This window comes from Panthera pardus, unplaced genomic scaffold (genome assembly GCF_024362965.1).
Source record: "Panthera pardus isolate Hobbes unplaced genomic scaffold, ASM2436296v1 HiC_scaffold_27, whole genome shotgun sequence".
Taxonomy (NCBI): Eukaryota; Metazoa; Chordata; class Mammalia; order Carnivora; family Felidae; genus Panthera; species Panthera pardus.
The window spans coordinates 93570370-93597009 of record NW_026526843.1 but is presented as its reverse complement, the minus strand read 5'-3'; the positions used below and the strand labels follow the sequence as shown (position 1 = coordinate 93597009).

Sequence of the window (26640 nt, the reverse complement as noted above, 5' to 3'; positions counted from 1 at the left end):
GCAGTTTTATATTTCCAGCCTTCCAAGTCCATCCTGAATAGCATGGTCAAGAGCATAAGTGATCATTGAAGCCTTACATGTTTTTGCTTCCCCTAGTGTTAAGTAAGGACAATCCTGTTCTGTATTTGAAATGTGAGCTCCGTCAGGTCTTGGATGTGGACCTTAAGTTGCCACTGACTAATGAAGCCAAGGAGAAGGCCTTGGCTTTTGCAGCACAGCAGCAGATGTCGGATATAGAGTATGAGCGACGGTTGATCACAGGCACTCTGGAGAGCAGTAGTGTTCGCGTGGCCATCGCCCTCCTGGGGCTGACGAAGATTGAGGTGAGAATGGAGGACAGATGATGCACTTTTTTCTCCTTTTAAAAATATACAGAGTTGTTAATCATAACATTTTGACATAGAGAAATGATGAATACTGGTTTTCCCCAGAAGGATGGCTCGGTAGCTTTTTTTTTTTTTTTTTTTTTTTAACCACATTAAATAAATCTGAAACAAAGCGTTCTATTAATGTTAGCATGAGTGCTAATTTTAATAGTAATAACTAGATTACTGGTGACTTCGCATACTAGTAATTTTAGGCATTGCGGTGTAATCGCTTCATTCCCAGTTGTCCTCTGTTCTGACTACACATTAGAATGCCCTGAAGAACTTAAAGTAAGGGAAGGCAGGGTGGGGAGAAACATGTTCTGCAAGTTGTCCAGGATATTCTGTGCATCCAGAGAGGGTCATCCCTGCGGTCAGACTACCAGGCTGAGAATCCAGACTCTGACACTGTCTACCTGTGTAACTGTGGGCTGATTCCTTAAAAATCATCAATCTTCAATTTTTGTACTTTTAATCTGAAGATAGTGGTAATTGACGGAAGCTAAGTGAGACAATCACGTAAAATGCTTACCACATTACCTATTATATAAAGTGCTCTATGTATGGCATTGTTGTTCTTGTTATTATTACTGTTACTGTGGAATCTGTTATTATATCTTGAACTCTATTTATAAATGGAGTTCGGTACAGTCGAACCTCCACAGAGGCAACAAAGCGATTCTTTAAAATGTAAACCCGGTCACATTGTTCTGCTGCACCCATTCCTCTGTTGGCTCTCCAACTCATTCAGAATAATACCCAACATCCTTAGCATGGTCCTCAAGACCCTCCCAGACAGTCCCGCCTCTTCCCTGATCTCACCTCTACTGGAGCCCATTCATTCATGTCACTCCCTCAGCATAGGCCTCCTTGCTGATGTTCAAATGTCCAAGGCATGCTCCCCATGCCCCCTGCACTTCTGAGGTTTATTTTCCCTAGACATTACAGGCTACTTCCCTCAATTACTTCAGGCCTGCTAGAATTATGCTTGTATTATGAGATTATGCTTGTATTTTTTAAAAAATTATTTTGTATTTTTTAAAAAGTATTGCTTACATCGACCAGGCACTTTCCAAATACCACACTTCCTTCAGTTTTCTCTATAGATAGCATTTATCACCTGACAGTAATATATTTATTTGTTTACTCATTGTCTATCTCCAGCAAGGGAATTTGTGCAAAGACATTTGTTTAGTTAACTCTCATATCATCAGTGCCTCAAAAAGTGTGCTGTGCCAAAGGTAGTCACTAAATCTTCCATCAGTGAAGGAATAAATGGTAAATGTTTTCATCCTTGCTTGAGAATTACCTTCATTTGCATATATTACAACAAAATACTTGGCATTGTAGGATTTCTTTTTTTATTTGTCAGAATGCTAGAATCAGTACGGCATAAGCACAGATCTCCAACATTTACTGATGGTATTTTAGGGTTGACCTGAACTTTTAAGTTCTGATTAGCTCAAAAATATCAAGGCCTGAGGTTCTCACACCCTCTGGACTGACCCATTTACGGACTCCATTCACGAAGCTGTTGGCTCTATTTAGCTCATACCAACATGCTTACTTCTGTGAAAGAGCAGTGAATTTGGGAAGGTTTTGTTCAACTTGCAGTACAGTATTACAACAGAAATGCTTGATATGTGGCCATTTCAAATTTTAACCCTATCACAGTGTGTTCTCTCACTCTCTCTTTCCTTTTAAATTTATTTTCAGCATTCTTACCTCTTAACAAAACATTTTATTTAAATGAGAAATGCTGGAGGGAGATGGATTTTGTCGGTGGATCCCCTTTCTATTATTTATGCATGTATATAGTTTCTATTTTTCTCCCTCTTCTTTTAGTCATCTCTGTAATCCAGACATTTTGTGTTTATTATTGTATTTATCAAATTATGTTTTGTATAGGATATATTTTTATATTTACCTGTTTCTCTAGGATTGTGGATTCCTAGAAATCTAAAAATCATTATGATGTGTTTTTATTTACCCCTAATTGTCGTGTGCATGACACGTGCTCTGCCATTGTTTAATTGAATTGAATATGTGCTTGAACAAACAAATAACGTTTTAAACCTGAGGTTTTCATATCTATCCAGGTTGCCTCATAGACTGATTTTTCACAGTCCGAGCCATCTTGTGTACTTACCCTTGTCTACTTACCACATTTGCAGGATAGGCATCTGTGTGTGTGTACGTCTCCCAATTGGTTGCTGGAAATAACAACAACATAATGATAATTTATGAAAAACCCTTGCCTTTTTTAAAATTAAAATTGAAATGTTTTAAATAGCCTCTAAATTTAAAAATTAAAAGTTTTTTTTTTACCTGAAGATTACTATTTTCTTTGAATTCTGTGAATATCACACATCTTTGATTTCAGCCAAAACTTACCAGATGCACAAAATAAGTAGAGAAGGGTTGAATGTGCCAGTTTAAGAAAACCAGCTGCAGCAAATCAGAACTCACAGATGCATCTTATTCTGTTCATCCACATCTAATCATAAAGGGTTCTTTTCAAGTGCAATTATCAGTGCACTCTTGAACCATAATAATGCTAATAATTTTTACAGCGGAACAGTAAACAAGATTAATTTTAAAAAGACTCTCTCCTTATATAGTGTTTCACACCTTTTTTCCAACATGCTTTTATGTGCACTTTGCAAATTATTTCAGTGACCCCATGGAGAAACATAAAGGAGGTAGAGTTCCTCTTGTAATACAAAAAAAGAAATGACTGAGGCATAAACAAAAAAAAAAAAAAAAAAAAAAAGACTTATGTTGCCCTCACCGACAGGATGGCAATTACAGCCCAGATCATGGTAGAGACGTTGTATTTTAAAGCTGAGAAAAGGAATCAAGACACTCAGAGACACATAGTCCAACCTCTTACAGACCTGCAAACCAAGCATCTGAAGTAGTAAGATGGTAACCTAAGGTCACACCACTGATTTGTGACGGAATAGAAATGAACCCATGTTTTTACCCCCTGTCCATTACTCTTTTCCTTCCCCTGTATAGTGTCCAAATGATATATTCACTTCATTAGTCAATGAAATTGACTAATGAAATAAAAGTCTAGAATGTGCTGTTACAGCATAAAATAACCGCATAACAAAATCTAAAATCAATCTTGGTATAAATCTGTTTAGAACTAAATCTAATTGAATAAATGTAATTCCTTTTCTACCAAAGAAAAGTGGCATATCTAATTTTTTTTTGGTATAGAACCATGTGGAATTTGAATTTTTGAAATATTTATAGAGTAATAGCAAATTGATATATCTACTTTATATACTGTGAGAGACAGGATCTTTTGTCAGGACCATGAATTTCTGCCACTTCACCACTTAGCATTCGTTTATTGAATTCATATTCTATTGGTCATTACTAAATCAACTCTAATGATATATTCAGAGACACTGGAAAGAAAACTTACAGGGTAGTTTCCTTGTATTTTCTCAAGTTCATGTTTTAAAAGCCATGCCATATACCCTGGGATAAATGGTAGAAAAAAATCATTGAAATTTAGAATTTAATAATATGTTTAAAAAAGGAAATCTGGGTGCCTAGGTGGCTCAGTCAGTTGAGTGTCTGACTCTTGATTTCAGTTCAGGTCATGATCTCATGCTTCATGGGATTGAGCCCCATGTCAGGCTCTGTGGAGCCTGCTTGGAATTCTTTCTCTCTCTCTCTCTCTCTCTCTCTCTCTCTCTGCCCCTTCCCCGCTTGCGTGCTCTCTCTCTTTCTGTTTCTCTCCCTCTGTCTCAAAATAAATAAGCATTTAAAAAAAAAAGGAAATCTAAAAGATCTGCTTGGTGAGAATTCAGAAAGGTAAAGGCAATGGTTTTTGTATTTGTATAATTTAAGTGCACTATAATCATGAAGTAATCCTATTGATACTGTCAAAGATAAACAAAGCTAGATACTAGTTACAGCAGTAAGGAGAGACTTTATTCATTAACTGTTGAAACAGGGAGAAGGATCCAGCATGAACTGAACTTAAATTTGCACAGAAGAAACTGAGAGTTTTAAAGGGAGGGTGAGAAACTAACGAAGGAAGCTGGGAACTTAATAATAATGAGCAGAGTCAGGGAAGTGGACATTTATAAGTGGGAGGGGGTTGGTCACTGTGATCTGGATTTGTTCACTGATGCTTATCTGCAGGAGAAATGAACTTCTAGGATCTTTATAACTGGAGACAGTGGTACAAATTAGAATGAGGTACCTACCTGGCTGTGATTACTGTTTCCTTGATTCTGAGGACCTTGAAAAGACAGTTCTAGGTGGTAGAAAACTTATCTCAAAAAGGAGAGAGAAAAATGGAGACAGTGCAATGGGTGGAGGAGGAAGAAAGGATTTATAATAGCAAGCTTTTTAAAGTAACTGTTCTAAGAGGGGGTTCGGGGTGTATCTACCTATCACCAGGTTTTGACTGGAACAAACAGTATATTCTGGTGGCAGCATTGAGCTCCTTCAGGTAGGCAGTGTTTTTTTTTTAAATTTTATTTTTTTAATGTTTATTTATTTTTGAGACAGAGAGAGACAGAGCATGAACAGGGGAGGGTCAGAGAGAGAGGGAGACACAGAATCTGAAGCGGGCTCCAGGCTCTGAGCTGTCAGCACAGAGCCCAATGCGGGGCTCGAACTCACGGACCGTGAGATCATGACCTGAGCCGAAGTCGGACGCTTAACCAACTGAGCCACCCAGGTGCCCGAGGTAGGCAGTTTAAGGGGAAGTGGGATCATCCAAGGGTTATGTATGGCCTTGAATTGTTAGAAACTATGTCAGTGCTTGTTCAAGTCTACGTGTGTGTGTGTGTGTGCACGCACATGTGGGAGGGAAGGGGATAGGCAGAAAAAAATCATTTGTACTGAAAATCTGCAGTTATTGTAGGCCAAGGTTGAGGCCTACTGAGTAAAGGGCTTGGAGGACTCTGACTAGAGTTTGGCCAAGAAGAGAGTCTATGTTAATATACCATGACTCAATGACTTAAAGATATAGAAGGCAGATGATATACATTTAGATTAAAGAGCTAATTGCTGATGTGAATAGATAATTTGTTCACAGTGACTCGAAAAATGAACCAAACACCAACAATGATAAATGTAAATGAATTAATTTGTTTTTTAATTGACGTGATTTTAGTTTCCAAAATAAAGTAGTTGAAAAATGTTACTTTGTAGAAAAAAAAAATTCCTGTGGAGTTTATAGATAACAAACCCGGTGAATGAAGAAGATTGCTGATGGCACTAACATTTATTTTTGTTGAGTAATGATACTCTGACCAGGATCATGATAATGATGATGACAGTGATGCTACTAATAGCGAACATTTACTAAGTACTCAAAATATGTTCCAAGGACCTGGATTTTGTTTTCATTTTAAATATTCACACCAGGGATAGGCAGTGTGTACTTTTATTGCCCATATTTTACAAATGAAGGCTTTGTGGCTTTGGTTATAGCCTGACCAAACTTATTTAGAGTTGGGTTATAAATGCAGGTTACTCTGCCTTTAAGTGTGCTTGATCTAACCATTGGGTTGTGCTATGTTAGCAGTAGAGCATCCAAATAAAAATAAATGATCACCTACCTCTGTGCTTTGCATTGCTTGGTTCACACCTAGAGAGCCAGCTTTCTCTTCAGTGTTCCATTTTAGGAAGGACAGTATTGAACTAGATTGTGTTTTGAGGATCATATGCATGATGGTGAGTTGTTGTCACCCCCATTATATAAGTAGTGGCTGAAGGGACTAAAAATATCAAACCTGTGTAAAATGTATGTTTGGAATGGGAGAGGGAGAAAGAAAAAAAGGTAGGTTTGGGTGTCTATGGAGGGGCAGGACCTAATATACATATATGTATATGTACATGCACATATACTTACAAAATTGTCATTAGCAAAAGAGAGGGGATCATGTTTTTTTTTCTTTCTTTTTTTTTTCTTGAGAGAGAGAGAGAGAGAGAGAGAGAGAGAGAGAGAATGAGCAGGGGAGGGGCAGAAGGAATGGGAGAGGGAGAACCCCAAGCAGGCCCCACACCCAGGGAGCCCAACAGGGGTCAGGATCTCACAACCATGAGCCAGAATCAAGAGTCAGACCCTCAACCAACTGAGTCACCCAGGCACCCCTAACTGTAGTTCTCATAAGAACTAGAACTGATGGGTTAGATTTTAAGCAGCACAGGGATCAACTCAAGGAAGAAAGTACTTTTTCAATGCCATTCACCAGTGGAATTGGTTTTTCCCTGTAGCAACGAATTCAATACGGAAAGGATTACAGCAAGGGGCATTGAGCATGTCTTAATAAAGGATGATTCCATTGATTGTATAAAACATGTTAGTGTTCTCTTCCACCATTTAAATAATACTGTGTCTAAAGAAATGAACTAAATGAACTAATTAATCCGTTGGTGGATTTTTTTCACAAATAAGGGGTCTAAGTATAAAATGCTTTTTTGTGTGTGTTTTGGAGGTAAAGGCTAAGAGAATTACATTCCAATGATTGTTTATTTGCAGACTTGTGCTCTCTTTACTACCTCAAAGTTGAAGAAGCCTGAGTCCATTTCATACACAGCAGAACTGAGCCCTCCAGAATATTTTGATATCCCCAAGAAAATCTACATTCCTCAGATTCCGGAAACTCAAACTAAATTGACTCAGCCTCAAGGAATTCAACCTGCAAATAAAACAGGTAATCAGTACCATGGGGACTGCAATATTTTGTTCTGTCCCAGGAGCTGTGAAAGACTAAAATTTAGAGATTATCTCTACTAATAGGATGTTCATAATATAATTGAAGAGATGGTTCATTGTATATATATGTTATTGAATATTTTGCATTATAACCAACATACTCTAATACAGTAATCTAAGTTATGTACTGAATTTAAGTGCTAAATTGCTGATACTGAAATTTGTAGACCTGTTGTTACTCTTTGCTAAGGAGTGGTTGTCCGATACAGATAGTAAGTACACTTTGAGAAAGGTGAGCTCTTGCTTTGACAGTGTACTAGGTTGTAGCAGTTGTGCTGGAGTCAAGGCTCAGGTTAGCTTTTAAGAATAGGAGAGATATTGGTGGCAAAGGCATATCAGAGGAGAACAGGTGTTATTTATGAGTAATTTATCTTTGATCTGGACTAGGACCTTTAGTAGTTGAATACTTACTCTTGGTCTCCTGATCCCCTTTTATTCTGTTATTCTAATTATGAAGGACCAACCCAGATTTAATAGACTATTAATAAATTTACATTATTAAATACAAGCAATAAGATGTAAACAGTGTGACTCAGCAACTTAAACTATCCAAAATTAGGTTTCTTTTCACTTCTTTCCAAGCTGGTAGATAATAATAGGATTATAATTTCTTTACTAGGGCTATTCCTACAATGTATCATAACTCCAGTGTCATGGATTCTACTTTATATTGTTGCTAACTTAGGTTTTGTTAAATTTTCCTTTTTTCTTTTCCTGTGGCTTTTTTTTAAAGTTTATTTATTTATTTAGAGAGAGAGAGTGCACGCAGATGGGGCAGGGGCAGGGGCAGAGAGAGAGAGAGAGAGAGAGAGAGAGAGAGAGAATCCCAAGTAGGCTCCTCACTGTCAGTGCAGAGCCCAATGCGGGGCTCGAACCCACGAACCATGAGATCATGACCTGAGCCAAAGTCAGACACTTAAACAACTGAGCCACCCAGGCACCCCTCCTGTGGCTTTGTGTTAACTATAAAATGTTTCTAAATCCAAAAGGTGGTTACACATCATAACGTCACAAGATCATCTGTTCATTTTGCCTTCCTAGGAGATCTAAGATCTCAGATTCAAATGCTAAGTGGCCAAGCAGATAACAAGGATTTATTAATTAGGTCTTGTCTCAGACAAGAGGGATGATGGAGCCTACCATAGACTGGAGAGTATGTGCCCTGTCTAAACATTCAAAATAATAAAAAATAAACCGAAAAGCTTGAGTTTATGCAATAACTGTGAGGGCATGTTTGACTTATTAGCTGTCAAGCTGGTGACAGCTCTTAAGTGAAATTTTTGTCTTTTTAATCTTTTCAATGTACTATTAAATATTTTTAAGTGCTCATTTATTTTTAGAGAGAGAGAGAGAGAGAGAGAGAGGTAGAGAGCGAGAATCCCAAGCACGCTCTGTGTTGTCAGTGCAGAGCCTGATGTGGATCTCGAACTCACTAACCTTGAGATCATGACCTGAACTGAAATCAAGAATCAGACGCTTAACCAAATGAGCCACCCAGGTGCCCCTGTGCTATTAAATTTTTAAGTGGAGAATTTATTAGGATAATTTTTTACCCCTTTGAGATAACTGGATAAAACTGTATATTATAAGCCCAACTAGGATTCCCAGCCCAAACAATTCACTTATTCAGCCATTCACTCAACACTGTTGAGCATCAATTCCTTTGGGAAAAATGATGAAAATTGGCATATTAAAATGCTCTTTAATTATAAATAAGTATGAAGTTATCTATATTTAAAAATCTTTCACTTAGATAATTTTCAAAGGCTAATATTTTTCTCTCATATAATTGTTAACTGCGTATTTGAGTAAGAAGATATTGTGAGAATTAAGAAAAATAGAACTGTAAATTTTTTAAAAGATCATGCAGAAAAGTTTAAAAATGTAATTTGCATATTGTGGTTCCTGTCTAACTTGATTTTCTAGGCAGTTTGCTTTGTAGAGCTTGTAGCACAGGTTTCTGTTTCAGCATCCTTCAGCATACATTTAAATAAATTAAGTTTACAAAAACAGAATATTCTAACTCAGGATAGTAGCAGATTGAATAAAATACATAGCCTGAACAGTGTACATTCTATTGTTAAGCGGTGGACTTGATTAATGAGAAGGAAAAAACAGATGTTTTTTAAGTTTAATAAATAACATTCTATTAGAATTTGGGACAAAGAATAGTAGAGTTAAGCATATAAAAAGCTAATCTTTGGGATATAAGCCACTTTGAAGAAAACAAACCATAAAATTCCTAGTAATAAATACAGTAATATAGAAACAAATCTTGTTTTTAAAAATATTTTATTTTTTTAAGTAATCTCTGCACCCAACATGGGGCTTGAACTCACAACCCTGAGATCAAGAGTCACATGCTCTACAGACTGAACCAGCCAGGCACCCCTAAATCTTGTTTTTTATGGGTGGCATGGAGAAAGAAGGAAATGACAAGCATTTATCTGGAGAAGTAGCAATAGCCCAGTGTCCCTGCTAATTGCAGGAAAGAGGTACAAGTAGGGTCATTTTTATAATCTCTTAAAGTTCTAAAGTCATCAAAAGGAACGAGGTTTTTTTTTTTTAATGTTTTATGTTTTTTTTGAGAAAGAGAGAGAAACAGAGTATGTGCAGGGGGAGTGTCAGACAGAGAGGGAGACACAGAATCCAAACCAGGCTGCAGGCTCCGTGCTGTCAGCACAGAGCCTGATGCAGGGCTTGAACTCATGAACTGCGAGATTGCCACATGAGCTGAAGTTGGCCGCTTAACTGACTGAGCCCACCCAGGCACCCCCTGGAACTAGTTTTGAGGTATTAAAAGTGGCTGTCTTCAACCCATTCATATCAATGTTTCCTATCAGTTTTTACCTTTTTGAAATTCCTAATGAAAAGTCCATATTTCCGATTAATAATAGCTATTACTGAAATTATTTAAAATAATCTACTTAAATCCATATTTATTTTAGCTCCATCATTTAGAAAGGTATTATTTTTCCCATCCTACCATTTAACATTATAATGCTTTCAACGGAATGAAAGAAAGCTGTAGAGAGAGTGCATATGCATATAAGTGGGTGAATCCATCTCTACAGATGTACATATATGACAACATTTTCCCATGGAAGGAACATCATGTGTTGTCCCACTTCATAGGTCTCAGAGATCCTGTGACACTTTTGTGTTGGTAGACTGGAGTAGGTCTAGGTCTAGTATTTGTTGAGCACCAACAATATGCAAAGCACTGTGACAGTTCGTTTCATAGTTTTTCTCATTTAATCCTCCCAATAGATATTTCTGTCTAGGCATTGATCCTTCTACTTGCATACCCAAGGACTCTAGCATGGCTCACAACAGTCTCTCCACACAGTTTTTAGTCTTCTCAAACATCCTCTTTTCTCCAGTCCTTATCCATCTCCAACCTTCACTGGGCAAATGACTTTGTCACCTCTGTCTTAGAGCAGAAAGGGCTACATGACCACATACTCTTCCTTAACCCCCTTAGCCCATCCCCCTCAGTCTCTAAATAGTAGGATTCTACTCTATCAACCTTGCTGTGTGTAGCAAGACCTTTGTCTTATCCCAGATAACCTGCTCTTGGGCTCTTCTCCATCCTTTATCACAGCTCCTCCTTCTTTGAGAGCAGTTCCTTCACTTTTGACCCTCAAACCTTCTCAGGCTTCAGAAACTAAAGAAATTCATACTTTTCCCATGACAAACATACTTTTCAGTAGAGTGATCTGTATTTGCAGTTTGTATTCTTTTTTTTTTTTTTAAAGAAAATGATTGAGTAGTAAAGCTATCCTGCGTTTATTTTTTTTTCCAATATATGAAATTTATTGTCAAATTGGTTTCCATACAACACCCAGTGCTCATCCCAAAAGGTGCTCTCCTCAATACCCATCCCCCACCCTCCCCTCCCTCCCACCCCCCATCAACCCTCAGTTTGTTCTCAGTTTTGAAGAGTCTCTTATGCTTTGGCTCTCTCCCACTCTAACCTCTTTTTTTTTTTTTTTCCTTCCCCTCCCCCATGGGTTTCTGTTAAGTTTCTCAGGATCCACATAAGAGTGAAACCATATGGTATCTGTCTTTCTCTGTATGGCTTATTTCACTTAGCATCACACTCTCCAGTTCCATCCACGTTGCTACAAAAGGCCATATTTCATTCTTTCTCATTGCCACATAGTATTCCATTGTGTATATAAACCACAATTTCTTTATCCATTCATCAGTTGATGGACATTTAGGCTCTTTCCATAATTTGGCTATTGTTGAGAGTGCCGCTATAAACATTGGGGTACAGGTGCCCCTATGCATCAGTACTCCTGTATCCCTTGGATAAATTCCTAGCAGTGCTATTGCTGGGTCATAGGGTAGGTCTATTTTTAATTTTCTGAGGAACCTCCACACTGCTTTCCAGAGCGGCTGCACCAATTTGCATTCCCACCAACAGTGCAAGAGGGTTCCTGTTTCTCCACATCCTCTCCAGCATCTATAGTCTCCTGATTTCTTCATTTTGGCCACTCTGACTGGCGTGAGGTGGTATCTGAGTGTGGTTTTGATTTGTATTTCCCTGATGAGGAGTGACGTTGAACATCTTTTCATGTGCCTGTTGGCCATCCGGATGTCTTCTTTAGAGAAGTGTCTATTCATGTTTTCTGCCCATTTCTTCACTGGGTTATTTGTTTTTCGGGTGTGGAGTTTGGTGAGCTCTTTATAGATTTTGGAGACTAGCCCTTTGTCTGATATGTCATTTGCAAATATCTTTTCCCATTCCGTTGGTTGCCTTTTAGTTTTGTTGGTTGTTTCCTTTGCTGTGCAGAAGCTTTTTATCTTCATAAGGTCCCAGTAATTCATTTTTGCTTTTAATTCCCTTGCCTTTGGGGATGTGTCGAGTAAGAGATTGCTACGGCTGAGGTCAGAGAGGTCTTTTCCTGCTTTCTCCTCTAGGGTTTTGATGGTTTCCTGTCTCACATTCAGGTCCTTTATCCATACATGCAGTTTGTATTCTTGCATGAGTAGTTCTCAACCTCTCAAATCTGGCTTTTGCTCTACCACTGTAGTAAAATGGGCAGTTGCTTTCTAATTACCAAAGCCAATGGACCATTCTCAGTCTACATTTTACTGTATCTCTATTACATTTAACCTGGATGATTAGGCATGTACTCAGAAGTCTAGACATTTGACATAAGTCTTTAACCTTGTTCCCAGCATTTCTTCTCCATCCCCTTGACAAGATTTCTGCTTAGTCTTTTTGTGGGTTCTTCTGTTTACTCCATCAATATGGGAGTCTTCAAGGTCCTACTTGTTCTATTGGGGCTATTATTACTTTTAATGTATCCTGTAAGGGATTTGGTACACTCCCATAGTTAAAACTACCATTAACATCACTAAAATTTATCTCTATTCCTATCCTTTTCCTTCTGTTTTCAACTCAGATATTCAGAAGCATATGACATGCCTACCTAGATATATGTATGCAAATATATATACAAATAGAGAGATTTGTCCCTCAGATTCAAAATGAATGTATTATTATTCTCCATTGAGTTTGTTCCTTATCATATAATCTTCATCTTTTCATATGATGGGACATATATCCACCCTGTGTTTTATATTAGAAATCTGGCTATCTGCTTGACGCTTCTCTTTTTTGAGGTCATACTGCAATTTATCTTTTAGTTCTCAGTTTTTGCAATTTATTTCCTTCTCTTCTTTCCTTCTTTACTCCCACTGTTCATGACTCAGGTATTCATCAGTACTTCACAAATGGAAAAAGTAATCACATCTATCTCTTCTCGATGAGGTGCAGATTTAATGAGATGACATATGTGAAGAATTCAAGTGCTATATGATATACCTAATAAATGCGGCCATTCATTATATTCTAGTCTTGTCACCCTTAAAGTACTTCACCTCTAGGCACCAGAACTATTAAATCTGACCACAAGATATTACTGAAACATTTAGTGATTTCAGAGGCAGATTTACTATGATTCCAAAGACATAAATTTTACTACTCTTCCTTTTTTGACCCCACTTGTTAGTCCCTGTACCTAGTTTTATATTCGCAATTTTGCATTCTTTCTCTTCAAGAAGGTCCCTAAATTTTCAAAGCCTCAGGCCTCATAAAGCCTAGACTTTTGCCTGGTTGTAGATCTTGATTTAAAATCTCATCTACCTGTGATTTTGGGTATATTGAAATATATGGGCGGGAGGACCCTAAATGGGTAGAGGTAAACAGGAAATCTCCAGTGGATCCAGGAGCACTTACCTCCCCAGTATAGAGGGTCCTATGTGTATTGTGCCACCCATGAAAAATAGGCTCTAGGCTGGTTTTGCTGATCACTTACACAGAGCTCAAAACTCTCATTTCCACGGTTACCTCTTCAGCTTCTAGTATTTTATTTTGACTCAATTTCTTGTTGTCTCTCAAGGGATATATGGCAGGCATATTAGTGCATATTTTAGGAACACTGTTCTCTGTCTATACCTTCTCCCATTTGATTCCAATTTTCTTAATTCTTTAATACTTACTAATAACTAGTGATCTAATAGGTGACAGGTACTCACTAAATCCTTCCGTGACAGCTATTTAATATGTAATGTGATTATAAACTGTACTAGAAATTTATTATTAATAACTTACATTATATGTAGTTCTATCCATTTTATAAGGATTAAATACATTATTGTAATAGCCAAATTATCCTTCAGTATGAAAATAAGACTGAAAAATTGTTGCACTAAAAATGAACACAAATTCCTGCTTAAAATTTATTAAATGTTCTTGGACAAATAAACCTAATATCTCTGGGTTATATCAAATAACCACACATGCATTTCAAATAGAATAAAAGTAAATTTCATTTAACAGAGTACCAGTTAAAATGTTAGTTTTAATGCTTAAGCTGAGTTAAACTGAAGCAATTGACTATACTTTACTATTCACATCACTAAATCACCCAATCTTAAAAGTGTACTTTAGTTCATTTTTCTCAAAATAGCTATAGTTAAATTTGTGGTGATATATTTATTACATTGTTTTTGGTAAAAACTTTTTAAATTTGCACAGGACTTTTGAAATAGAATGTCTTTAATTCACTTAGAAATATAATTCAAATGCATATTTCATATAGGATTGCCACATTTGTAAGCCATCAAGTCCAATTACAGTCTATAAAAGAATGTTATTAAATTCCAAAAGGCAATCAGTGATCCACATACTACATTTAAATCTCCTAAGATCAAAATCTCCTAAGAACAAAAACCATATATTCTATGTACAATCTTTAGGTTTAATATCTAATTACAAATGTAGGGGCGCCTGAGTGGCTCAGTCGGTTGGGCGTTCGGCTCAGGTCATGATCTCGCGGTTTGTGAGTTCGAGCCCCACGTCGGGCTCAGGGCTGACAGCTCAGAGCCTAGAGCCTGCTTCGGATTCTGTGTCTCCCTCTGTCTGCCCCTCTGCTGCTTGTACTCTGTCTCTCGCATTGTCTCAAAAATAATAAACATTAAAATAAAAATAAATAAAAATAAAATATAAAATAAATATATAAAATATAAATAAAAAATAAAATATAAATAAATAAATAATAAGATAAATAAATAAATAATAAAATATAAAATAAAAATAAATAAACATTTAAAAAATTATAAATGTAATAGTTTACGTTATAGCCTACCTTCTGAGAAGACTTGTAATCATAATCATAAAAGGCAATACCTGTTATGTAAATACTTTATATACATTTGAATTTACATCAAGTGAAAAATAAAAGGATATTTACCTATACTCATCTTAAATTTTATTCTTCTATTAATGTATTTCATTTGTAATAACTTTATTGAGATATTCATATATCATGCAGTTCACCAATTTGAAGTGTATAAATCAGTGGTTTCCAATATATGCCTAAATACATGTAACCATTACCCCAATTTTAAAACATTTATATCACCTCAAAAAGAAACTCATTACCCTTTAGCTATCAACTCTTTATCATCCACCCTACCCCTCAGTCCTAATTAATCATTAATCTTTGTCTCTACATGGATTTGCCTCTTCTGGAGATTTCATATAAAGGACATCATGTAATATATGGCATTTTATGATTAGCTTCTTCTACCTAGCATAATGTTTTCCTAGTTCACCCACGTTCATGACCATGCAGTATTTTTCCATTTCTTTAGATATCCCTTAATATCTTTCAACAACAGTGTTTTGTAGTTTTAAGAGTATAAGTTTTGTACTTTTTTGTTAAATATATTCCTAAGTATTTTATCCTTTTTCATGATATTACAAATGGAATTGTTTTCTTAATTTCATTGGCCTTTCATTGGCCAAATAATACTCCATTGTATGACTATAACACATTTGGGTTATCCATTCATCAGTTGATGAATGTTCGGGTTGCTTCTACCTTTTGCCTAGTATGAATAATGCTGCTATAAACATTTTTTGGGCTGAACATATGTTTCTGTTTTTCCTGGGTGTGTTTATATATATACCTGTAAGTGGAACTGTTGGGTCACATGGTAACCATGTTTAAACATTTGAGGAACTGCCAGACTGTTTTCCAAAGTGGCCATACCATTTTATATTTCCCTAGCAGTGTGTGAGGTTTCCATTGTCTCCACATTATCAACAACACTTGTTATCTGACTTTTTAATTTCAGTGATCCTAGTGGGTAGAAATGGTGTCTATTGTGGTTTTGATTTGCATTTCCCTGCAAATCAGGTGCCTCAGGATGTTGAGCTTCTTTCCATGTCCTTATTGGCTACTTACATATCATTTGCATAAATGTCTATTCAGAACTTTTACCCATTTTTAAGCTGTCTTTTTCTTATTGATTTGCAAGTGTTCCATCTATATTCTAGATACAATACTTTATCAGATACAGGTTTTGCAAATAGTTTCTTCCATTCTGTGGGTTGTCTTTCCACTCTTGATAATATTCTCTGAAGCATAGTTGTTAATTGTAATGGAGTGTAATTTATTTTTGTTGTTGATCTTGTTGCTCTTGTTTTTGATGTCATATTTCAGAATCCATTGCCAAATTTGAAGTCATGAAGATTTAGCTCTATTTTCTTCTAAGAATGTTACAGCTTTAGTCCTTACATTTAGGTCTTTCATCCATTTTGGGTTAATATTTGTATATTGTTTGAGGTAAGGGTCTAACTTCATTCTTTTGAATGTGGCTGTCCCAGTGGTCTTGGAACCATTTGTTGAAACAGCCATTCTTTCTGCATTGAATTATCTTGATACCCTTGTTGAAAACCAGTTGACCATAAATACATGGTTTATTTCTGGGTTCTCTATTATATCCATAGATCTATATGCCTTTCCTTATGCCAGTACCACACTTTTCTGATTACTTTTGCTTTGTAGTAAGTTTTGAAATCAGAAAGTGTGTGTCCTACTACATTGTCCTTTTTTAGCCAAATTGTTTGGCTGTTCTGGTATTCTCACAATTTCATATGGATTTTAGAATCAGTTTGTCAGTTTCTGCAAGCAAGCCAACTGGCCACCTGATAGGTATTGCATTGAATATATAAATCAATTTGGAGAAGATTGTCATTTTAACAATATTAAGTCTTGTGATTCATGACCATGCAGTATTTTTCCATTTCTTTAGATATCCCTTAATATCTTTCAACAACAGTGTTTTGTAGTTTTAAGAGTATAAGTTTTGTACTTTTTTGTTAAATATATTCCTAAGTATTTTATCCTTTTTCATGATATTACAAATGGAATTGTTTTCTTAATTTCATTTTTAGATTATTCATTGCAAATGTATAGAAATATAATTGATGTTGTATATTAAAATTATATCATGTGACCTTGATGAATTGATTTTTTAATTCTAATATGTTTTACTGGTTTCCTTAGGATTTTCTGTCTACAATATCATGTTATATGCATATAGAGATCATCTTATATCTTCCCTTCTGAATGGATTGTTTTTATCTCTTTTTCTTACCTAATTTATCTAGTCAATACTTCAACTACAATGTTAAATAGAAGTGATAAGAGGGCACATTCTTGTCTTCTTCCTGAATTTATGGACAAAGAATCCAGTGTTTAATCATTAAGTATCATGATAGTTGTAGGTAGCTCATAGATACCCTCTATGAGGTTGAGGAACTACCCATCTCTTCCTAGTTTGTTGAGTGTTTTTCTCACGGAAGTGTATTGTATTTTTCTAAATTACTTTTTGCATAATTGAGATGAGCATGTAGTTTTTTTTTTATTTTTTTATATTCTTTTGTTCTATTGATAAAGCATATCATTGATTTTTGGATGTTAAATAAATCTTGCATCCCTGTGATAAATCCCATTTGGTAATTGCCATGATCTGAATGTTTTTGGTCCTTCAGAATTCATATGTTGAAAACCTAATGGCCAAGGTGATACTATTAGGAAGTATGGCCTTTAGAAGGTGATTAGGTCATGAGGACACAGCCCTCATAAATGGGATTAATATCCTCATAAAAGATGCCCCAGGGTGCTAGTTCACCCTATCTCTTATGGGAGGATACAAAGAGAAATCTGAAACCCAGAAGAACATCCTCACCCGACTGCTGATACCTCATTCTTGGACTTTGAGTCTGCAGAATTGTGATAAATGTGTTGTTTATGAGCCACGTAGTCTATGCTATTTTGTTATACCATCCCAAACACATTAAGACAGTAATGCTGATAATTCTTCTATATGTTGCTGAATTCTATTTAATTTTGTTTTTATATTCATAAGAAATTTTGGTCTACAGTTTTTATTATAATGTCTGTGCAATAATACTGGCCTTATGGAAAGAGTTAGGAAGTGTTCCTTCCTCTTATTTCTTTTGGAAGCATTTCAGAGGGATTGGTGTTGATTCTTTAAGTGTTTGGTATATTTCTCCAGTAAAGTCATCTGGTCATGGGCTTTTCTTTGTTGGGGGATTTTTAGTTACTGATTCAATATCTTTACTTGTTATATAGATGTATTTTTTTAAAAAAAAATTTAATGTTTATTTTTTGAGAGAGAGAGAGAGAGAAAGAGAGAGATAGAGTGTGTGAGCAGGGGCAGAGAGAGAAGGGAGACACAGAGTCTGAAGCAGGCTCCAGGCCCTGAGCTGTCAGCATAGAGCCTGATACAGGGCTGGAACTCACAAACCAGGAGATCATGATCTGAGCTGAAGTCAGACGCTTAACCACTTAGCCAACTGAGCCACCCAGGTGCCTTATATAGATCTATTTAGAATGTCTCTTTCTTTTTTCAATCAGTTTCCATGGTTTGTGTCATTTAAATTATGTAAATTTTGCCATACAATTGTTTATACCATTCTCTTACATTCCATTTTGTTTCTATAAGGCAGAAGTAATGCTCCTAGTTTATTCCAGTAATTTGAATATTTTCTTTTTCTCTTGGTCCATTGAGCTAAATGTTTGTCAATTTTGTGGATCTTTTCAAAGAACTAGCTTTTGGTTTCCGAGATTTCTTTCTGTTGTTTTCTCTATTTCATTAATTTCTCTTTCAATCTTTATTTTTTTCATTCTACTTTCAGTTTAGGTACCTCTTCTTTTTTCTCTGTCTTAAAGTGAAAGTTTAGGTTTTTGATTTCAGATCTCTCTTCTTTATTATAGGCATTTATAGTTTAAAATTCCTTATAGGGATTTACAGCTATAAATTACTAGGTTAGTTGAATCCTATAAGTTTTTGTGTTTTTATCTTCATTTTCATTAATCTGAAAGTATTTCCTAATTTCCCCAGATGTTTTTCTTGATGCACTGATTGTTTAAGAGTATATTCACAGTAACAATAGTAGTTTTGGGAGGGAGGTTGAAATATTATAAAACACCCAATATAGGTCCCATGGTGTAATGGTCAGCACTCTGGGCTCTGAAACACCCAATATATAAATTAGGTAAATGGAAAGCTTCTCTGTTCAAAATCAGAGAAGATGCTTCAGAACTAAGTCTGTTTGCCCTCTTCCCACCTATTATTGTATCCCCAGCAGTGGTTCATGAAGCACATTCTCAGAAGGCTGGGGTTCTGATGAATACAATTTGAAAGCTCCTGATTTAGCCCAACTTCCACATTTTATAGGTGAGAAAATTGAAACACACAGAGGGTAAGCACTTCAGCTAGAATCAAGTCGATAGTGGCATAATTCACTCTTTGAACAAAGAAGCTAGATTATGGGATACTTTAGTCAACAAATACTTATTATTGAGAACCTACTGTGTATAAACAGTGTTAAGGTACCCAAGATATAGCAGTGAACACAATAGAAAAGATCCTAGTCTTTTAGAAATTTGATGTAGATAATCGTCCCTAGTGTTTGCCATCATTGGGGTATGCTTTGAGTGACATGTTCATTATAGGTTGTCACTCTTCTATGGCTCATTCTTTCAGTCCATCTTGTGACTCAGGGTATTACTTCTTTGGATAACTAACTAGTTAGATGTACTGACACTGGTCGCGGCATCAAGAAATATGACTAGCCGTATGAGAACTTAACCCAACCTTTGACTTTTATTGTTTGAATAAAAAAGGCCCAACCTCTGGTTTTCAGTTTCAAATGATATACAAATTGTTAGTGACTAGATTGACATATTAAATGTGTATTATTGTCTGCTCTATAACTGCTATAATTGTCTGCTTATAACTTTCAGCCATTTCTATTTTAAATCAGTTGTTTCATACACATGTTATCTGATTGAAAATAATTACATGGCCTTATCTCCTTGGTTGATCAATTTTTATTCTAATATTTGAAGGTTCTGGTATAATAGCCACTTTTTCTTATTTTTCAGAAAAACAAAATGAAGGTGCAGCTTTGTTTTATGAATTTATTTTCTATTTTCACGCATGGGGGTCCAGAAGGGATTTTAATGAAGGTGTATTAAATTTAATACATCGAACTTTAGAATAGTGAAATTCAGAAATCGTGAAAGTAGTTAGTTAAGTGTATGTACATAATTTAGAAAATCTTATGTGTTTGCTTGTCGCTGCTATATCTGTGTGTGTGTTTGTGTGTGTGTGAATAGAGTATAAAACTTCATTTTTTAAAAATAAAAGTCAGTGGAAAAATAGTGTCTGAAATAGAATTTTGTTCTTAAGTTTGTGGGCAACTGTAGTACTCATTTGAATGCAACAAATGCTAACTAGTGGCACATTCCATTGTAATATCACACATATATGTAATAAAACATAATGAAGGTATTTGAAGTCAGTCTCTTTTTGGCATTACGTCTATGATTATTTACCATTCCTACATTTACTAAGTTTCTTTATTTTACCTTTAAGCATAGAATCTGAGAGAATTTTCATTTTGTCCTTTATACTTAAAACATTTTGATCTTTCTCTTTGGTGTTTTAATAAGTATTATGGTGTGATCACCTTCTTGTGGAGGGAAATAATCATCTTGTCTTTTCTCCGAGAGGTGCCTCCTCACCAACTCTGGGATGTGGAGGACTGCCCAGTTGCACCTAACTGTCTGACTTCCTATAGAAACATAGCTGGGATCTAACATTAGGAAAAGGCGGGGGGGGGGGGGGGAATCCGATGATGGAGTGAGAGAAGAAATGATGGAAGTTTTAGTGGTCAGCAGGTGACCGGGTACTTAAAAGGTAAACCTATTAATAACCCTATGTACACATTTCAAGGTCTAACCATTGATATTTATATTTTATTGATTATCCTGCTTTCTGTAATATGTTTTATCATAATCTGAGTCATTGAAAGGCATCACCTTTGGAGAATGTGTTCATGAACAGTAACTGAACCTTTTGCTCCTCTTCCCTAATCACACTAGTGGGTGCAGGGATCAGTCCTGTTGATCAAAGTATTGTCCTCAGTTCATAACCCTGCTCACAGATTCCTTGGCTGAGTCAGAAAACTGGGTCATGTGCTCTTATAATCTGGCCTTGGCCCAAGCTGCCTCTGGAATGGACAAATGACCGAGCTGCTGAGACTGTTCACTCCTATCTCTTTCCATTTCAGGGTATGTTTTCATTTATTTTCTTTGTCCCACTTGTGGGTGGTTATAACCTGATTAGAACATTGAGTGTCTCCCTTTTGTATAAACTCCCCTTTAGAAATGTCATTTTTTAAAATTTTATTTCTATCCAACAACCTTGGTTTTTGTCAGAAAAAGAGATTTTACACTGATTGATTGAAGTACACCTGATGCACGATGTTAACATTATTTTTAGGTGTATAACAGTGATTGGACAAGTCTCTGTGTTATGCTATAGGTCTGTGCTTACCACAAGTGGAGCTTCCGCCACCATACAACACAATTACAATATCATTAATGGTTCCCTGCGCTGTACCTTCCATACCCATGACTTATTCATTCCGCGACTGGAAGCCTAGATCTTCCCACTCCTCTCCACCCATTTTGCCCATCCCCCCACTTTCTTCCCTCAGGCAACCATCAGTTGGTTCTGGGTATTTGTGGGTCTCTTTCTGGTTTTTTTGTTTGCTCGATTACTTGTTTTGTTTTTTATATTCCACATATAAGTGAGATCATCTCATATTTATCTTTCTCTGAAGAAAGAGAGATTTTATTTATTTATTTCTTAAAGTTGTATTTATTTATTTTGAGAGAGAGAGCAAGCGAGTGGGAGAGAGGAAGAAAGAGAATGCCAAGCAGGTTCCACACTGTCAGCGCAGAGCCCATCACGGGGCTCAATACCACAAACCCATGAGATTGTGACCTGAGCCAAAATCAAGAGTCGAATGCTTAACCAACTTGAGCCACCCAGGTGCCCCAAGAAAGAGAGATTTTAGACTTGCAGTTAACATTGTGATTTTTGAGATGGAAATTATGTAGTAATATGTAAATCTTTATCAGAATATTTGAGCTCTAATTGTGTGATTCCAATAAGTCTTAAGATAATAAGAAGAGAAAAAACTAGAAATGCTTACTGGAAATGTTAGGAAAGAATTTCTGTGGAGGAAAAAAAAAAAGTATTTCTGTGGAGGATTGATAGCTTGGATTTTTTTTTTCTGGGCATAGTGCATGTTTTCTCACATATAAAAATGATTTAAGAAAATAAATAAAAATGATTTAATTATATATGCATATCCATATCTAAACTATGCTGCATTTCATTTAATTATTTGTCCTAAAAATGTATAGTTTAACTGTAACATTTATGCCTCTTCCATTCTTCATTTGTTTTGTTACTTTTTAAAATCTATTTTTGTGAGAAACTTCATTATATTTTATCAAAAATTTAGGAGACTTTAATTCATTCATCTGGATTTGTTTTAAAGGGGTTCAAATGATGAAGAAATCATACTAAATTCTTGTCCTCAGGAAGCTTATAAACTAGTGGAAATGACAGTAATTGGGCACATGATAACCCTGATACACAGTTCAAGCTGGTCACTGCTTGTCTACTTAGCTTGCTAGTCATTGGAGTGTTTATTCACCTGGCTACAGAAATTATTTCAGGATTTGAGTTGGTTTAGAGAGACTTGGGATCTTTGCTGGAATTTTGGAAAAGGAATATATATTTTTTAAATTTTCTTTAACTTTTTTTTTTTTTTTTTTTTTGAGAGGGAGAGATTGAGAGAGAGAGACAAAGCACAAGTAGGGGAGGGGCAGAGAGAAAGGGAGATACAGAATCCAAAGCAGGCTCTAGGCTCTGAGGTGTCAGCACAGAGCCCGATATGGGGCTCGAACCCACGAATGCAAGATGATGACTGGAGCCAAAGTTGGACATTCAAATGACTGAGCCACCCAGGTGCCCTGGAAAAGGGATATTTTTCCCCAGGTCTGCCAAGCTGGGAGGATAGAAGTCCGGTGTAAGTGGGTAGAGTCTCCAAGAATGAGGTCCACGTAGAGAAAGATGGATGACATCTTATGATTTCAGGTGCATCTCTGGATGCTGTCACTGTAAAGGTGGTCATTCCCTTTGGGCATGCCACTTACTGGGTCAACACATTACCTCTGTGGTTCCTGCTAGTTTTAGCTGAGCTTCTGACAAATGAAAGTGATTTGAGAGGTGCAGTGTCCAAAGCCTGCATTCTTTCCATGTTTGTTGCTGATAGTTGCCAACTCTGGCTGTACAGTGGCACCTGGGGACCTTTTACAAAATACACCTTCAAGGGCCAACTCTAGACCTACTCAATCACTCCCAGGTCGGAAGAGGTCTAGGAACCTGTATTTTAAAAGTCTCTTTCAAGGGGCGCCTGGGTGGCTGAGTCGGTTAAACATCTGACTCATCTGATTCTCGACCCTGCTCAGGTCATGATCTCACGATTTGTGAGGTCGAGCCCCTCATTGGGTTCTGCGCTGACAATGCAAAACCTGCTTGGGATTCTCTGTCTCCCTGTCTCTCTGCCCATCCTCTGTGCTCTTGCTCTCTCTCATAATAAATAAACGTTTAAAAATAAAATAAAAGCCTCCTTCTGGATCACCATCATAGTTAATCCACATATTAGAGTTGGGGAACCATTGCTGTACAGAATAATGCCACCACTTTACGTCTCCATTTTGCAAATGGAGAAAGTCAATCCCAGAAAATTAAAATCCCTTTCAGAGGCCATGTAAGAGGTCACATCAAGTCTTTTGAGTAAGCACTCAAATCTAAAGTCTTTGTTGATTTTTCCTTTTTGCAATGCTGCATTAAAAAGTCACACTGCTCTTTATTCTTAGGTTGGTGATTGTCTCAGTTTGAGTCCCCTAGAAAACGAAGCCCAAAGCAAGAATCATATACTGATGCTTTACTTGGGAGTTGCAAACTCAGGGCAATGAGAGTGAGAAAAAAGAGAAACAAGAAAGGGAAGGATGGAAAGTGAAACAGTGAATGACGCTTGAGCTGCTATCTCAGTGTCTGCTAGCTATCTCCATGAATAGATGCAACAGGTCGCTCAGCAAGTGTCACTTTTGCAAAACAGTGTGAAAAGTGCCTCTGAGCCATCCTCGTGGGAGAGGGAGGAAAGGAATTCTGTGTATATGTTAACCTCCTGTCTCCTGTACCTATTGGCCAGATTTTACTCCATGGGAGTTAATGGGGCTAGGCTTTGAGATGGCCTTCCCTGGCCCCACAGAATGCCAGGTTCCATGTGCTACCATGGCAAGAGGAGCCAGAAATTCTGAGCATGGGACTGATCTACCTGTCCATGACACAGAAGCTGAGGGGTTGGCTCCATTAGTTCTGGAGGAAGTTGCAGGTGGAGGAACCAAGGGAATCTCAGGAAGCACATGAAATGTATCCCACACAGCAATGGTGTCTTACTGTTCATATTTTAGTCTTTTTAAGCCTATTTATTTATTTTGAGAGAGAGAGAGAGACAGAGAATGTGTGTGTGTGCGCAGGGGAGGAGCAGAGAGAGGGGGAGAGAGCAAATCTGATGAGGGAATCAATCTCATGAACCTTGAGATTGTGACCTGAGCCAAAATCAAGAGTCGGGTGCTTAACCTACTGAGCCACGCAGGCAACCCCAACTGTTAATATTTAAAAAAATTTTTTTTAATGTTTATTTTTGACAGAGAGAGAGACAGAGCATGAGCGAGGGAAGGGCAGAGTGAGAGAGGGACACAGAATTGGAAGCAGGCTCCAGGCTCTGAGCTGTCAGCACAGATCCCGACGCGAGGCTCGAACTCACAGACCACGAGATCATGACCTGTGCTGAAGTCTGACACTCAACTGACTGAGCCACCCAGGCGCCCCTTTTTAAAATTTTTTTAAATGTTTATTTATCAACTGTTAATATTTTAAAGAATTCTTCTCGTTACACCGTCAGCAGCTTCCATAGACAATATCCAATTTCTTTCCCTTTTCCCTACTGTCTCTGCTCAAATATTTCATCCCAGGTCCTGAGCCAATTCTCTTCTGAGACCTGGGATGTAAGCACCCATTGGTGCTGTCCCCCAGGCTCCCCTGTCATGCCTGCAGTCTCATGAGTAGTACAGTAATATTAATCTTGCAGCCTGGGCCCCTTCTTTGTATGATCCCATCCTTGTGATTGCATCTTCCTCTATCCCTCGTGTTCTAGTACTCAGCTATAGACTTCAACTTTATTTCTTACAATACTAGTGAGTTGTTTTCAGACTCCTCCCTAGGTACCGGTAAACTCTTCCTACCATCCACCCTTGTTCTGGACAGCCCAAGCTCCCTCAAACAAGAACCTTGCCTCTGAACTTGGGATCCTAGGTCTTTCTTGACTTGTAGAACTGGTCACTGATGTCAGCCTGACCTAGTTTTTCTTATGTCTGGTCTACATACTTGATTATAATTTTGCTTCTGTTTTTGAAAATCCCAGGCACAAATGTTTGACTAATTCACCTTTCTCCTCTGGCTGCCCTCCCATACGTGTCCTCCCAGAGCCAGAGTTTCCAGCTTGTTCATTTGTTAATCTGTGTCTTGTCATAACATTTGGGGGTTCTGTCAGCCCCAGGTTCTTTCTTTCTGCTTTGCACCATACAATAACGAAACAAGATTGTGTCTTATATTATCAAAAAAAGTACATTTTGAGTCAAATAATTTGCCATATCCAAGTCAACATAATTGTAATATCCAAGACTGTGTATATATTACTTCTCCTTATAGTTCTATTGTAAGATACTTTCGGTTCTATCAATGTCTCACTTTGCCTTTTATTGTTTTATATCTATGGACGTAGAGCCTGCAAGCAAAAACAAATGTGAACTTCAAACAGCGTCTTAATCTTTCTATTAGATCTTCAATAGTGAACATATGTTATGCAATAATACATTTAGGATGACATTTAATCAAAAATTGCATAAGCCTCTCCCCCTAGTTTAAGTCCTAGAGAACGTGTTGTTTATTGGCTTGCTAACAGCTTAATTTGCACTCTTAGTATATCAATCTAGAGAACTTGAAAATCAACTCTGTTTAAAACAGATTTTATTTTTAACACATAACAATTAGACAAAGTTTATGGTATTCAGAATTGGAAATGCAAAACAGTTAATTTGTCGTCAGTAATCCCTTGCTTCCTTCCCCATGGAGGGGTTAATTAGAAATTTTGTTTCAGTTCTCTTGGAAATTTTGTCTTCTTAAAAAATTATATAGAAAAGACAACTTCCTAGTTAAAATATTGGCAAGCTGCTACTCCATAATAAGCTCTCTTCTAATTTTCCATTAAATGATCCATGAATACATACGGAAATTCAAAAATTCAGTAGCAATGGAAAGGAAAGATAACAGCCACCCATTTACATAAATCCTATGAGGAATTCCCAGTAATTACTGAGCTGATGTGGCCTGATTGAAAAACACATTTAATAGCCTCCACAGCTCATACCTAATTAAAAGAAAATTTAAGTATACAGAGCAAACAGTCTAGTCCCATGATGTGTCTTTTCCTCAGAAATGTATTATCTGCACGTCCCAGAAAACTAGGAAGCTGCCTCTTCATTGCATCCCTCCTGGCACATAGTAGGTGTTATAAAACTTTTTTTCTAATGAATGAATCTGTGTGAAGTACTTTCTAAAGTGGTCCTCTATTAACATTTCTTTCTCTGCATCCCTCTTGACAATCCAAACCCTCTGGACTTAAAATAACTG

At 36.8% G+C, this 26640-nt stretch overlaps 1 protein-coding gene across 1 annotated transcript in view; it reads left to right on the top strand.

Moving 5' to 3' along the window:
• Positions 1-26640, top strand: part of CFAP47 (cilia and flagella associated protein 47) — a 546469-nt gene that overhangs the window by 314604 nt on the left and 205225 nt on the right. The window contains exons 45-46 of the mRNA XM_053891727.1: positions 97-323; positions 6886-7060. Of these exons, the coding sequence (XP_053747702.1) occupies positions 97-323; positions 6886-7060 (402 nt within the window). The remainder of the gene's footprint in view (positions 1-96; positions 324-6885; positions 7061-26640) is intronic.